Source organism: Pteropus vampyrus, unplaced genomic scaffold (assembly GCF_000151845.1).
Source record: "Pteropus vampyrus isolate Shadow unplaced genomic scaffold, Pvam_2.0 Scaffold35, whole genome shotgun sequence".
Classification (NCBI taxonomy): domain Eukaryota; kingdom Metazoa; phylum Chordata; class Mammalia; order Chiroptera; family Pteropodidae; genus Pteropus; species Pteropus vampyrus.
In genome coordinates, this window is record NW_011888816.1 from 2,927,525 (window position 1) to 2,942,050 (window position 14,526).

At 57.6% G+C, this 14,526-nt stretch overlaps 1 protein-coding gene across 1 annotated transcript in view; it reads right to left on the reverse strand.

Annotated features, from left to right (window-relative positions):
- Positions 1 to 3,858: 3,858 nt before the first annotated feature.
- Positions 3,859 to 14,526, reverse strand: part of VIPR1 (vasoactive intestinal peptide receptor 1) — a 30,832-nt gene continuing 20,164 nt past the window's right edge. Inside the window, exons 4-13 of the mRNA XM_023529034.1 lie at positions 13,540 to 13,646; positions 12,193 to 12,299; positions 11,591 to 11,723; positions 9,181 to 9,334; positions 8,646 to 8,706; positions 8,383 to 8,449; positions 7,917 to 8,008; positions 5,267 to 5,396; positions 5,003 to 5,044; positions 3,859 to 4,319 (exon numbers count right to left, since the gene is read on the reverse strand). Of these exons, the coding sequence (XP_023384802.1) occupies positions 4,128 to 4,319; positions 5,003 to 5,044; positions 5,267 to 5,396; positions 7,917 to 8,008; positions 8,383 to 8,449; positions 8,646 to 8,706; positions 9,181 to 9,334; positions 11,591 to 11,723; positions 12,193 to 12,299; positions 13,540 to 13,646 (1,085 nt within the window). The 3' untranslated portion in view covers positions 3,859 to 4,127. The remainder of the gene's footprint in view (positions 4,320 to 5,002; positions 5,045 to 5,266; positions 5,397 to 7,916; positions 8,009 to 8,382; positions 8,450 to 8,645; positions 8,707 to 9,180; positions 9,335 to 11,590; positions 11,724 to 12,192; positions 12,300 to 13,539; positions 13,647 to 14,526) is intronic.

A 14,526-nucleotide genomic window follows, 5' to 3' on the forward strand; every position in this document is an offset into this window, starting at 1 on the left:
CCTAGGCCTGACCCTGGGGCCCTTCTCAGCAGCCAGAGCGGCCTGCCCCAAACCCACCCTCATTCCCTTGACCTTAAGAAGCCTCTACTGGGTTCCTGCTGCAAAGGGTCCCTGGCACCTGCTCACCTGAATTCAGGTATCCCCAGCACCCATCATGCCCCCTTGGGACTCGGAGACCCCTACCTAGCTCTCAGAGAGTACCCTGCTGTCATCTCAGTTGGGAAGCTAATCCCTATCCATTCTGTTGGCAGACTGGCCGCCCTCCGTGAGCAGCCTGTGATCCACATGGCAGCCTCTGTCGTCGATGTAATGGTGGCCTTCTGTGCCATCCACTGTAGGGGACTTTTTGCCTTTGTCTTCCCAGAGGTGACCACTTGAGTTAACTGGCCTTTGCCTTCAGGGACTGGGGTCAGAGCTCAGTCAAGGGCCAGGGCTTAGTCTGTGACCAACCAGAGGCCCGGCTCTACCTGGGGTCACACCAGGGCCTGAAGCAGGGATCACCGTGTGCCACAGAGGTCAAGGGCCTGGGTCTCCTTAACCCCAGGCTATCCCTGGGGTCACTAGCCCTGCGGCCTCACCACCTCCTCCCTCTTCTACCTCACTCTGAAATGCAGCTGAGGAGAGGGGCCCGCTCTCCGTGTCACCTGGCATCCTGGGGTGGGGATGGAGGGGCTGCCCCCAGGTGTTTGGGGCCCTAAGGCCAACCTTGGTGAAGTCCTTGAGGTACCCACCAGGTGGCGATAGAGATGAGCTGGTCTGGTCTGACAACTGCTCTGCAAGGCAGGAGGAGGGACCCAGGAGCTGGAGGGAAGAGAGGGTACAGGAAAAATCCTTTTTGCGGTCACCCCGACTCTACCCCTACTTTGTATGAAGCCTGGGATGTCTGCCTATGGCCTCTGCCAGCCCGAGACAGTGTTTCGGCTTCTGCCTATTCCTGAATACCCACTGAGCTTCTCACCTGCCACCTCGGCAGCCAGGGCCTCACCTGTGTCCTCTCCTTTGTCGCCCCTGTCTTGGGTTGCTCTGAGCTTCATTCGCTTTCCACCCTCCTGGCCGATAACTCTGCTCCTCTCCCCAGGGACCTCTCCTCACCCCCAAACCATGACTCACTAATGGTGGGATTTCAGGCCCTGTGGGATACGCTGACTCCAGCTTAGTCTCGGGGTCCCCCCTGGCCTTCACATCCCTCAGGCAGCCTGTGGGGTTCCGATCTGGAGGGTGGGGTGCTGCCCTTTCCGCTGCAAACGCTTTGCTTCGAGGACATGTTGGCTCCTCCCATTCTGTTTCCCCTCCGGCTCTCTCCTCCCTCTACCGGCTGGGGCTCGCCCCTCAGTTCTCTGCACATCTCCCCTCCTCTGTGTGCCCCAGACTGCTTGGTGCTCCCTCTCCCGCTGCTCTCTTCCCCTGAGCCCAGAGGATGGAGCAGGCGGCAGAGGGCTCTGTCAGCCTCCTCCTCATTAGCTACTCATGCCTTAGCCGGGAACTAAGCTAAGCCAGCCAACCGGCACCTTATTCTATTTCCCCAGGTGGGGAAAACAAGGCCCAAGAGGGGCAGGGACCTGCTCATGATCTCCTGAGAAAGTCTGAAGCAGAATCAGGACTAAAGGACTGAGCCTAGGTCTTCTGGACCTTACTGAGAAGTATGGGGGTGGACAAGGTCTCTAGAGCCAGTTCAGGGAGGCACTGAGCAGGGAGGGGGAGGAGGGAAACCACAGAGATCAAGTGACATGTCCCAGGAGCCTGTTGCCTATCTCTCAACCCCATGCCTTGGAGTAGTAGGGATGTCAGACTGTCAGGGAAGAACGGAACAAGTCCCAGGTGCCCCAAACACCCAGCCCAGCTCTCCCTCACCAGTACCTACCTCACTGGTGGTCACCACCGTTGGCCTAGGCATGGGGGAGGAGAGAGAGGGGGTGCTGAGAGTCCTCTCTTCAGGCCAGGGAGTGCCTGAAGTCAAAGCTAGGGGTGCTGGCTTCTCCTTCTCTATCCTACAGCTGACCATGCACAGGGCAGGGAAAGAGTGTGAATCTAGACAGCGAGTTTGCCACTCCTGGACACTGATCAGAGGGCATTTGCCTAGGGCTGCTCCTGCTCTAGGCTCACAGTCACTCTTATCCTGGCCTGGCCACCTCTGACTTGGGCCTCTGCAGGGAGCTGGGTTGGGGCTGTTGCGGCCAGGTCGTGGGAAGGTAATGAGCAGCACAACGCTTTAAAGGAGCCTTGCGGGCAGATCTGAGCCTTTGCCAGCCCATTCTGGCCTCTTTTTGCCAGCTTGGCATCCGTTTCCTGCTCCTGCAGCAAGACAACCTCCCTGCGAGTTTGCAGGAAGTGGAAGCCAAGGTCAGCTCAGGCAATGAATGGCTTTGGAGATATCTCTTGCTGACTGATGTCATGGACTTCACCGTACCGCGCATGTGTCTAAATCTATTAGTTGTCTTGTCTCTGATCACTCATTTGTTTTGGCGACATCTGTTCTGTCCTCCATCTTCCTCCTCTTGGCTGAACACTGGCAGTGGCAGCACGGTCACCTCATCATACCTGTGTTCTCCCTGTCTGCGGAATGACTGTGGCCTGTGAATTGCTCACATTGAACCATTTCTGGGACCGCGAGCAGCTCTGTTAGGTCTTTTGTATTGATCCAAAAATAGAACTGTCTCCTGGTGGCTGGATTTAGGGGGTAGAGGGACATGGTGAGGGTCTGGTATAACTTTTTCACTCTCTGAAAAGAGAGGGTACCCCTCAGCGAGATGCCAGTTGAAGGCCCTTAGAACTGTGGGAAATGTAGGATTTCCACCCAAAGTCACAGGGGTGGTGGTGTCTGGCTTCCGTGATATTTCTGACCACCCCTTCTCTGAATGGAGGCGAATGGCCACCATTCAAAGCTAGCCCCCATGTGGGAACATCGACCACCAGGGAAACCAAGCAAAACCAACCCAACATTTATTGTTGCAGAGCATGGGTCTTCTGGCTGGAGCGTGGGCAGGAAGCCATGTGGCCACAGGGGTGCAGGACACATACAGGATGCCACGACCACTAGGCTCTTGTCCAGATGATACGTGGGCCAGAGAGACTCCTCAGTCACACTCCAAGGAGGGTCGGGTGGGGACGGCGTTGCGAGGACGGTGCTGATAACAATATTAGTGGTGACACGAATAACCAAGAGGATCCAGTGTGTTATCAAGGTATAAAAGGCAGCAGTTAAGAGTCTGTGCTTTCACTTTCCCATCAGCCAGGTCTGAGTGCGAATCCTGCCATGTGACAAGGTGAGGTACCTCTCTCTGTGAGACTGTTTCCTGATCTGTGAAAGTGACAGCAGTTCCCATCTTTCTGGGTCAATGTGAGGACTAAGGGGTCCATGAGTGCACATCTCTGAGCCTGGTTCTAATAGTTGACACATAGGCGGGCCACCAAGGGCAGCTCCCACAGCCCATAGGGACGGGTAGGACTGGTGGCAGTCTCCTGAATTGTTCCAGCCATCCTGGGAGCACTCCACTTCAGCGGGGACTATGAAGATAGCAGTACTCTCCAAACTAGAAGGTCATATCACAATTGCATCTGCCTGAGGCAGAGAAACTCATTCATCTTGCGGAGCTGGCAGCTAGGAGGACCAGGGAGAGGGGACTGCATCTTCAGAGAGATGCTTGAATGGCAATGCTTAACCTAAAGGAACTTGACAGCAATGGTGGCACTTCAGGCACTGTCTAAGTGGTAGCGGCAGGTGACTTTTCAGGGCAAGACCTTCGTCAACCGTGTTCCCACACCTTTTGCTTGGGGGTGAGTGGTTTGCCTTCCTCCAATAGGTCACGACAGGGGGCGGAGTCTAGAGATATGCAAATCCTTGCCTTTGATTGGTGGAGGAGGCCTTTTGGGGAGGAGTCTGATGACTGAGCTCCACCCCACTCCTTCAGGAGCCGAGCTCCCAGGGCTCCTGCTTGCAGAGAAGCGGCTCCCTTATCCTTGCACCCTCCTTTCCCCAGGCAGGAGCAAGAGCAGCGTTCTCCAAGGGCATCCGGACAGTGACCTGAGGGCTGGGGCAGCCTTCGAACCCTGGACTAGGGCAGGCTTCTGTCCCCAGGCTGGTCGGTGCGGGCCAGTAGGGCCACCCTCGGCCTCGGGGCACCTGGCGGTCAGACCAGGGAGTCTTCGGCCTGGAAGCTGGAGGAGCGGCGCGTGCTGGGGCTCACGCGGGTCAGCAAGGAGACCTGTGTGCTGCACGTAGCTCCGTTGCTGCCTCCTGCCGGGTGCTGGTATTCGGAACCCCGGCCCAAGAAGCTCTGCGGGTTCCAGCGCCACCACTTCCGCCGCAGCTCTGCCTGCACCTGAGAAGGGAAGGTGGTCATACCTACGAAGCCCCCTCCACTGCCGGTTGGGCTGCTCTGGAGTTAGGGTGCTGAGCCAGCCAGTTACATCCTCTGGGAGGGTCTAAGTTAAGAGACCCGGATGCTCTCCTGGGGAGTGCACAGTTGGGGGCATAGGAGCCAGGGTCAAATCAAGGCCTTTGAGTGGGGGGAGGTGGCAGGCAGAGAGGATCAGAGAATGCAGTCCAGGGATGGAGAGGGATGCTCCTGGGGGTGGGTGCGGCCCCACTATTCTGGTCCCTGCCCTCCAGCCCACTGGAGCTCATTCGAGTGTATTTCTGTGCCAGGGCTCCGCCACAACCCAACCTTCACTCTCTGCCCCCACCTATCCCCACTCACTCTGCACACAGTCACTTAACATAGGCACCTCTCGAACTCTGATGTGCGCATGAATCCCGTGGGTGCGGTGGGGGAGGGGGGGTGGTTCATAAAATGCAGATTCTAAGTCAGCAGGTCTGGGATGCGCCCAGAAGTCAACATTTTAAACAAGGTCCTAGGCGCCAAAACCGATTTACTACCCTGAGGACCAGACTCGGGGGAGCGACGTTTAACACATCCTTGATCTGTACATAACCCATCAGTGTTTCTGGACTCTGGGCCTACTGAGTTCTGTCCCCTGGGCCCCAAGGTCTGGAGGAACTTACCTCGCCATTGAGGAAGCAGTAGAGGATGGCCACCACAGAACCCTGGGGAGGAAGGGGGCAGGAGAGTGAGGTAGACAGACCCCAAGAGACCCCAGCCCTGGCCCCAGCTGGTGCGTTCCCCTGGTTAAGCAAAGGGCTAAGCACATAGCACGTGCTTAATCAATTCTTATTACAGTAAGAAGACTGGAATCCAGTGGCAAGGGGTCAAAGCCCCAAGTTGAGTTCCCTTAAATCTCAGGAATGTGGCATTAAGGCAGCCCATACCTGGAAAGATCCCATGACGAGTTCAAAGATCATTTTCACTTCAGCATTAAAGTTGTCGGGGAAGAAGGCAAACACGGTGTAGTGCACCCCAAACAGGGGGATCAGCAGAAGTGTGGACCTGGTCAGCCTCCTGGGGACAGGAAGGGGCAAGAAGTGAGATACAAAAGGGCCTGGCACAGAGGCAGCCAGGGCAGAGGATGGGGATGATGATCAGCACGTGTGAGGATGGACTGTCGGTGCCCACGATATTATGTCCACATCTGGTCCTGGTCCACATCCACCATGCTGAGGCCCTCACCACTCCCCACCCCCCGCACCCCATCCTGGCCCTCCCAGCCTGGAGGGAAGCATGAGGAGGAAGAAACCCTCCCCACCCTCACCCTTCTGGAGGGGAGAATATAAAGGAGGGCCAGTGCTGAACCCTGAGGACGATGCATAATTATGGTATTTTGGGCTCTGTGGCAGCCAATGGGGAGATGTCCTCAGGCAACAGGAGGTCCTGGTTCCGCCCCCTTCGTGGTCTCAGTTTCCCCAAACTGTACAATGAGGTAAATGTATGCTTTACACGGTCAAATTACAGAAATGGGGCCCGTTGTAAACTCAGAAGTGCTTTCAGTGCTATAAAGTGCAATGCATCCACGAGAGACCAATTCTCTCCTGGGAATGAAGACATTTGGGAAGGAAGTCTCTGTAATTGGGGTGCTGACCACATATGCCCAAGGGCACTTGAGAGGATGGTGGGCACTCAACTTTGCGCCTGGTTACCAGGGATGACCCAGGGCCAACTGGTACAGCCCTGTCTTCGGCTTCTCTGCTTTACCCACTTCTTCAGGAGTTGCCACCTTTTCTGGGGTTTTGTTCCTCTCCCCGTCACCTCCCTATAGCAACACACACTTCCGGGTTCCCCCGCAGGACCCGGCCCCCTTCAGCAGCCTTGTGTGCTCAGCGGGGCCCACATTCGCTCTACATGACTGGCCCTTCTCCTACGGAGCAGGGCTCATCGTGGTTCAGGCCTCCCAGCCACCTGACCTTATGGATGGTCCAGGAAGCGTGAGCCCATGGTTCCCTGGCTGAGAGAGGTGTGAGGGGCGTGTGGTCTCTGCCTTTATCTCTTCCAGTCAGTCTAGGAAAGCCTAGTCCTGGGCCTGAGGTCTCACAGCAAACCGGGGGCAGGAAACTGGCCTTGCCTCACCCATCCCTTCCTGGACCTGGTTCCCAGCCACACCAAGATCCTGGGTGCTGCCCACCCCTCCTTGGCCGCGAACCTATCCCACACGCCCGAGGCTGACAGATGGAGGAAGCTTTCTTTAAATTGAAGGCTCATGGGGAGGTGGAGAGTGGGAGCTGACAGCTGACAGCCCCTCCTCGGGGAGCTCCATCTCCTCCTCCCCGCCCCGCCCCGCCCCTCTGCCTGCTGACAGCTGTTCGGTTTCCAACTCACCCACGTGAACCTGGCAATGACCAGTTCTCTTTGCCTCAGATTCAAGCCCTTCTGAGCAGTTGTATGTTGGGAAAAGCAAGGCCCCACAAGCAAAGCAGAGGATGAGGGTGCACAGGCCTGATGTGCAGACCAAAGACCCCCATGGGGCCTTTCCTTCTGAAATTGGAAGGGAAGCTCTGCCCACACACCAGCAGGAGAGAGTGCCGTCACACGGGAATGAGTCTTAGTCTCATTGGAGAGATCACGAGATTCCAGAATAGAATCCTAAATCCAGCAGCTCGTGACATTCTAGCCAGGAACCTTAAAACCACAGCACAGATACCCCGAAGAAAAGCCAGGCCAAGAAGAATATTCTAGAACGCCAGGACTAGAAGGCTCTTGCGGGATGCCCCAGGCTCGTGTTGTCTGTGCAGCATTGACCTCCTGTTCCCACGTGTGGGCGTGCGGACCCCTACTCGCCTTCCCGAAGCCACCTGCCTCTCGTTTCTTTTGTTCTGTCTTCGAGCCTGTTGTTCCCATGAGAACCTGCCTGTCCCTCTAGTCCTCCCAAGCACAGGGAACAGCCCTCACACCTTTCCAAGCCAGGAGCAGGACCACTGTCCCATGGACACTGTACCTGCCCCCTCCCAGGACAACACGCTCCCAAACCCTTGGTGGGAAGGAGCGCATGTCCGTTTCCTCACCTGTAAAACGGGGACAACGTATACGGGACTCTGTGGATGGAAGGGGACGGTGCGTGGACGCCCCTTAGCACACACCTGGCACATAAACTGCAGGTGTTGTTATCCTTACTGAGAAGTATCAAGGCCAGAACATGGCTGTCCTGTTCGTGGACTTGGGGGCTCCCCTAGGGCATTTATCTACTTGCATTTATTGTTCCCCTTTTCTGTGCCAGGCACATGCCAGGGACTGAGCCCATGGTGTAAACAAGACTCAGGTTATCTACTGTCTTCTCAAGCTCCCTGGCTTGGCAGCAGATACGTACCTGGATCGGATCACCTGCTAGGTACGTGACTGCAGGAGAAGCAAACATGGGACTCGTGAGCCTGGGGAGGGTGGGGCTGGGCAGGGGACCCTCGTGAGCCGGGCCACGGGGCTGAGGTGGGCAGGAGTGAGGTTGCTTTTCTGGTGAGTCTGAGAGGATGGAGAACGATTTGAGGGCTGAGGGCAGCGATGCCGTGAGGGCCAGGGCCCTGGGCCGACACTCACGAGTATGAGCTGCTGTCACTCTTTCCGACATCTGGCGGCTGCAGTTTCTGAACCAGGATTCTGATGATGCGAATAAACAGGATGAAGTTCACCTGCAGGGTGGGCCAAGGATGGGTGGTCAGAGAGCCCAGCGAGGCCAGGGTGTCCAGCCCCCCGGGCCGATGGCGTCTTCTTCCCTGGGGCCCTGCTACCCCTTTATCTTACCTGTCTCTCACTCTTCCTGCTTTGGGCAAGTTATCTGGGAATTCTACTTCACACCCCTAAGGACTGGGCCCTCCGATCCATTTTCTCTACTCCAGAGGAACGACGGGTGGGGGAAGGGGTAGGGACAATTCTGCATGAGGCGTGGGGAAACCTAGGTTTCCGTTCTGATCTAGACATGGATTTCCTGAGTGACCCGAGGTCAGTTGACTTCCCAATCTGGGCCTCAGTTTCCCCATCTCTACGTGGTGGGAGGAGGCCTTACCAAGATGGAGGTGAGGATGGGGGTCTTTAGGATCCACCACAGTAATGAGTTGATGTTGTTCCAGCACCTGGGCAGGGCGTGGCAGGGGGAGGAAAGGGGCTGTCCTCAGAGTCAGGAGTCCTCCCAGTTGTCCCCGGCTCTGCCCCCACACTCTTTAGAAACCACGGGTCCAGGGCTCATTGCTCCCAGGTCCCTTTTATCCCACCCAGGGGATCTGCCTCAAGTGATGGCAGCCAGGAAGAGGGGGCAGGGTGACAGCTCACCCATGATCCTCAAAATGAATCCTGCTGATGGTCCAGACCATGGTGAAGGTGCTGGGCAGCCCTGTCAGGGCCAGAGGAGAGAGAAGTGGGGGCGCGGGAGGCAGGGACGGAGGGCACAGGGGGAGGGTAAGGAGAAAGAACCAGGGAGAGGGAGGGAGAGAGAGAGAGAGGGCGCGTTACCAGCGCCGCCTGCCCCGGATGCCTGCGCTCCACTGCGGGCGAAACTGTGTGCCCGAGGGGCTGTGTCCACCTAACGGGACGGTGTTTTCCTGATTTTGGCGGAGGCACTTTATAGACTAGCAGTGGCCCGGTGTGTTTCGAGGGCTAAAGGGGAAGTAGAAGGATGTCCACTGCACCTGTCTGTCCCATAGCTCAGCCCGGGTGTGGCAGCAGCCTGACAGCGCCTGCCCTGGGTCATGCGTTTGGGGACTTTGGTGAACCCATAGCCAAGAACCTTGCAGGCAGCGCCCCCTGGTGAGCTCCCTGGGCCTTACCCCCTCTATTCACAGCCTGGCCACCCTCCCTGGTACCATACCCCAGCCGATGAGTATGTACCCCCAGAAGTACTTCCGCTCGGAGAAGAAGGAGACAGCAAGCAGGGTGTGCAGGTAGAGGCCCTCCACCAGCAGCCAGAAGAAGTTGGCCATGACACAGTACTGGAATAAGACCATGGCTGCCTTACAGCCCACCTGCAGGGGAAGGAGCAGAGAAGGGGGCTCACCTAGGCTAGTAAGGGTCCCTGCCTGCCCACATCTCTGTCGGTGGTGACAAACGCAGCTGCTATAAAGCCAAGTTAATCTTGGTTATTTTTGCATTATTCCCTTAAAAATGTTCTCAGTGATTTTCCAATTATCCCTGATTTTAGATGATCTGATGCATTGGAATAAGTTTGTGATTTTAATTATCTAGACATCAATGTATCATCTATTTATTTTCTTATCTATGTATCTATCCACCCATGTACCTATCCAACTATCCACCTACCTATTCATTTACCCACCCGCCCATTAGATATCCACTACTAATCCACCCATCTATCTATGCATCCAACATCATCTTGTTCATCTTTTCAATCCACCCACACACTCCACTGTTTATCTCTCTATTCATCTACCTATCCATTTACTAGACATCCACTAGCAAACCACACACCTAGCCATTTATCTATCCATTCATTCATCTACCTGTCCATCAATTTGCCTATCCATCCATCCTTCCACTTATCTACCCACCCCCATCTACCCATTATCTATCCAATTTTTCTTACTTTATCCATCTGTCTTTCCACTTACTCAGTCATCCATGCACCTGTTTTTTTCAGATATCCATCTACCTACCCATCCACTTACCGCCCCCCTCCCCAACTCCCCACAGTCATTCATCTTATTCCAACTAGGATGGAAGGTGGCTGGAATAGGTATGAGGGACAATTTGCAAGAGTCCCTTGAATGTGTGGGCCATGGACTGTGGAGTGGGGCCCAGATGGAAGTGTCGAGGAGAGATGGGGACTGAGAGGAGGAAGTGGACGAGGAAGGAGAAATGGAACGAGGAGGAGAGGGGAGGATGGCCATTTCTCCTGGGGGCCAGAGGAGTTAGTGAAAAAACGGGTTCCACAGGCAGATGAGGACAAGGGAAGAGTCAAGACGACCCCTGAGTAGGGCAAGCAGGGGCTACGTGCAGTCCGCCTGGCGTGCTTAGAAGGTCTTCTGGCCCTCAGTCCTTTTCCAGAAACAGTGTCCCATTTCAGATCAAGTCCAGATACCTGTGAGCCAGAGCGTAGAGCCACCTCTTCCAGGAAGCCCCCTAGCTTCCACATCACCCAAGGCCCAGAACATGGGTTCCTACCCTTCCTTCCTGGACCCTTGGCTTTGAGACATCCTCAGAGAGCAGCCTACCGCCCTCTTCGTATGGGTGGAAAGTCCTCCTGCAGGTCACTCTTCAGTCCCTCCTGCTGCAGGCATGCCTGTTTCCCTCACTCGCCCACGTTTGCTTTACGAGAAGAATAACTCAGCTCTCTAACGGGACAATCATCCGTGCTTCTCCCAGCCCTTGGAAGCTTCACGTGTCTGCATCCTCTGAGGAGCTCTGGGAGTAGCCGGGGCGGCTCCCCTGGGTCTTCCCTTCCCTTTGTTGAGATGCCTGTGACTCCATCATCACAGTTTCGCTCTTTGAGGAGAAGGTCCTGCCGACCCCTGAAATCATGCACGGCCTCTGCCATCATGAAGCAATGAGTCACCGACCCTCTGAAACGGGTGGGAGCCAGGGCTGGTCTGGAGCTCTCTGTCCTAGCTCGGGGGACACTCAGGGAAGGGGGCCCTGAGCTCTGAATCACCTGGAGACGGATCCCTCAGTGGCGGCGATGAATTCTTAGATGCTCTTTTAAATTCCCTTCCTGAGGAAGCCCCAGAACTTACTGACGGCAAGGGCAGGGCAGAAGAGGAGGGCTGAGTATTTGGACTGGCTCCAGATGGCGACGGGGGAGTAGGAAGCGTGGCCTGGGAGCGGAGCCCTGGGTTTGCAGATGGCAGAGGGTAGAGTTGGAGGGAAGCTCGGAAGTCCTTGCAAAGATGGGGAGACTGAGGCTGCGAGTTTCCTAAAGTCACATGGGGAGTTAGCGACAGGGGTGGGATGAAGCCTGTGGGCTCTGGCCGTGAAGTGTCTCATTTCCCAACAAAGAGAAGCGTTGCTCGTTGGCAGCAGCAGGTCCGTGAACTCTCAGGTGGCTGAGCACCATCTACTGCTGTGGGGGGGTAGGAGTGGGATTCAAGGATCTGCCAGGTGGGGTCAAGGTGGGGTTTGGCCATCTTTGGAAAGAGGAGAGAAAAGGGTGAGGGGAGAGAGAGGGAGAGAGAGAAGGGGGAAGAGGGTGAGGGGAGGGAGAAGGGGAGAGTCAGTGGGGAAGATGAAGGAGAGGCAGAGGGGGCGGGCCTAGGCGGGGTCCTCACGGAGGCCTCAGAGCAGTTGTCCGACTCCTTGCTGTCGAAGAGGACCAGGTCTTTGATGAAGACGGAGACGGCCCTCAGGATGAAGGACGTGAAGAGGTGCATGTGGATGTAGTTCCGTGTGCAGTGGAGCTTCCTGTCGTGAGGTGGGCAGAGCTGGGAGCCGCAGGGGCCTCGGACCCCTGCCCCAACCAGCACTGTCCAGTGCCCTGAGAAGGGTCGGGCAGAGGGAGCACGTGGCCTCCGAGTGAGGGCCCTGCTCCGAAGTGGGGGCTGGTCCCCAGGTACCCATCCCTGGATGCGACCTGGCTTCCAAGTGACTCAGCCTCCAGGTGCCTCAGTCCAGAGCACAGGCCCCACCCTCCGGCACCCTATCCCCAGGTGCAAGGCCATCCTGTGGGGGACTAGGCTATGACAGGTGGAACGCTGAGTCACCTGCTGTCTCTAAGAGAGGCTGGTCTGGCAGGGGGGCTGGGGCAGGGACTGTGTGCTCCCTGGAGGGTGGCAGAGGAGAGGGGCAGAGCACATCTGGGTCGGGCTGGGCTCAGGCACAGGGCGACCTGGCTAGGTTTGCTCTGTGGCTTGTTACCGGGGCTGCGCCTTACCTGAACAGGCTCAAGATGGCCATGGCAACGAGAAGGGTGGCGAGGGACAGGCTGTAGCCGATGGTGTAGCCGGTCTTCACAGAGGTATAGAACATTACCTGCAGCTGCTAGAGGAAGGTGGGGGAAGATCGTGGGTGCTGGGGGCTGAGCTCGCCTAGATGCATTGGTAAGGGTGGGAGCCCTGCACACCCCGTCCTGGCAGAGGAGGAGGCTGAAGCCCAGACAGGACAGGATTGCCGCCCAGGGTAGGGGCTGAATCCAACCCCTCCCTCTGCTCCTTCATGGCAAATGCACCCCTCAGTCATGTGGCTGGCACCCTCTGTGCCAAGTCTGGGCTCGGCAGCCTAGGCGATCCACGCTGCCGGCCCTTCGGGCCCGTGTGCCGCCTTCTCGCTGGTGTGGGGAGGGACGCGCACTGGGGACGGAGGGGGTGAAGACGACGCTGCGGGGGTAACTCCACATTTGGGGCATTCGGGGGCTGAGTCCGCAGGATGGGGGCAGTCGGCCTTTCCGGGGAGGCAGATCAAGCTGATCCCAGAGGCTTCTTGCCAGTGCCCTTCTGATGTCCTCCCCAGAGCCACCGTCACAGAGCAGGCTCCCCCACCCTCCTCAGGACAGGCGAGTGGATAAGAGGGATTTAGGGGATTTAGGTCCTGCCGGATGATCTGGTGGGTTTTGAAGGCCTCGGAGGAAATTGTTTCCCTCTTGGGAGGAGTGAAGGCCCTGTCTGAGGAGGCGTCTGGGGCTGGGACAGCTGCCGTCACGGACAGACAGACAGACACACACATGCACACACGTGTTCACACCCGAAGCAGCGAGGGCTCCTGGCTGGGGACTCCAGTCACACCCCAGCCTCCATGTCAGTGTCCCTGCCGGGCTGGGCTCCTGGCCCCACAGCCTCACGGTGAACACCTGTGCTTCACCTGCTCCAGGGCAGGTCCCTGTCCTGGGACTGAGGACCACGGTCCTGTTCCTGCCCCTGACTGGGTGTTAGGTACCCGAGGCGGGTTCCTTCCAGGATCTACACCTTGGCTTCCCCTCTGCACGTGACACGGAGGGTGGTATCTGTCTGCCTTGCCATCTCCAGGGCTGGAGCAGAGCTTCCGGGAGGCAGTGGGGTGGCTGGGGCGGGGGTTGGGGGGGGTGCAGCTTCAGCTTTTGCTGCTGTGAATCATCCTCATAAAAGCCCCCTCCTGTCAAGCGCTCGGAAATGCAGGCCTGGAGAGGGAGGAGGCTGGGAGGGCAGACCCCAGGAGTCCCTCCCACACGGATGGCAACGTCACCCCCTGGTGGGAGACAGTGTAAGGAGCCTAGCCGGCGTAGGGGGCGGGATGCACTGAGGCCCACCTCGTCAAAACTTGATCCCTTGTCATTTGAGCCACAGGCAACGGGGTAGGGGCCAGGCTCCAGGTGTGTCCAGCCCTCGTCCGTGCAGCTGCGGCTCACGTTGAGGCCTGGGAGGAGGGCAGCAGGGGCGAGAGGAGAGAAGGTGAGGCAGGGCAGGGAGAGCCGTGGAGCAGCGGGGGGCCTGGCTGTCTGCGCTCTGCCCTGCGCTCTGCCCTGCTCCCACCAGCTCTGCTGCGTTAGACCCCAGGGCCTCGCGGGGGACCCTGGGGCAGGGAGAAGCCCCTCTGGGACTGCCAGGGGACCGTCTGACACAGACGGCCGTCAGAGCAGACATTCCTGGGCTCAGCTCTGCCCCTTGTCATGTCTGAACCTGACCTCAGGTGCCATATAAACTCTGATCCTCGAAATGGACAGACTGGATCTTTGGCTCAGATGATCCCTGACCCTTGCCGTGAGCTAAATGTTGGCCCTTGTCTCAGGGCCACAGGAGCTGGTGTGGCACGTGGTTTCTCTGTCCTGCACCCGGGTATGGACAGCAGCCCTTTGGCTAGAGCAAGGGGCCCGGGCCTGCTCAGTCCTCCTGGACCAGCCCACCTGGGCCTGTGGCCTGGGTGTCCTCTCACACTGGGTGGGGCTCCGATGCGTTGCTGGAGAGGGACCAAAGGTGAGGCAGGAGGTGCATGGGTGGGAGGACACCTGATAGGGGCATGGATCTGCAATCCTCATAGAGAAGCAGCGGGGTCCTGGCGGGCTGCCTGCCCGGGCAAAGGCATGTGTGAGGGGACTCGAGTGGCACAGCATTGCAGGCACTCGGGGCTGAACCACGCTGAGGCTGGGGCTCCAGGATACAGGACCACTGAGAGGGCATGTGAGATCAGGGGTACCCCCGAGGCTCCCCACTCCCCAGCCCTGGGGAGGTGTCCTCTTCCCTGAGAGGGAGGGGAGGGATTCAATAGAAAATGGGTGAGCAAGAGAAGACTGCCCTCC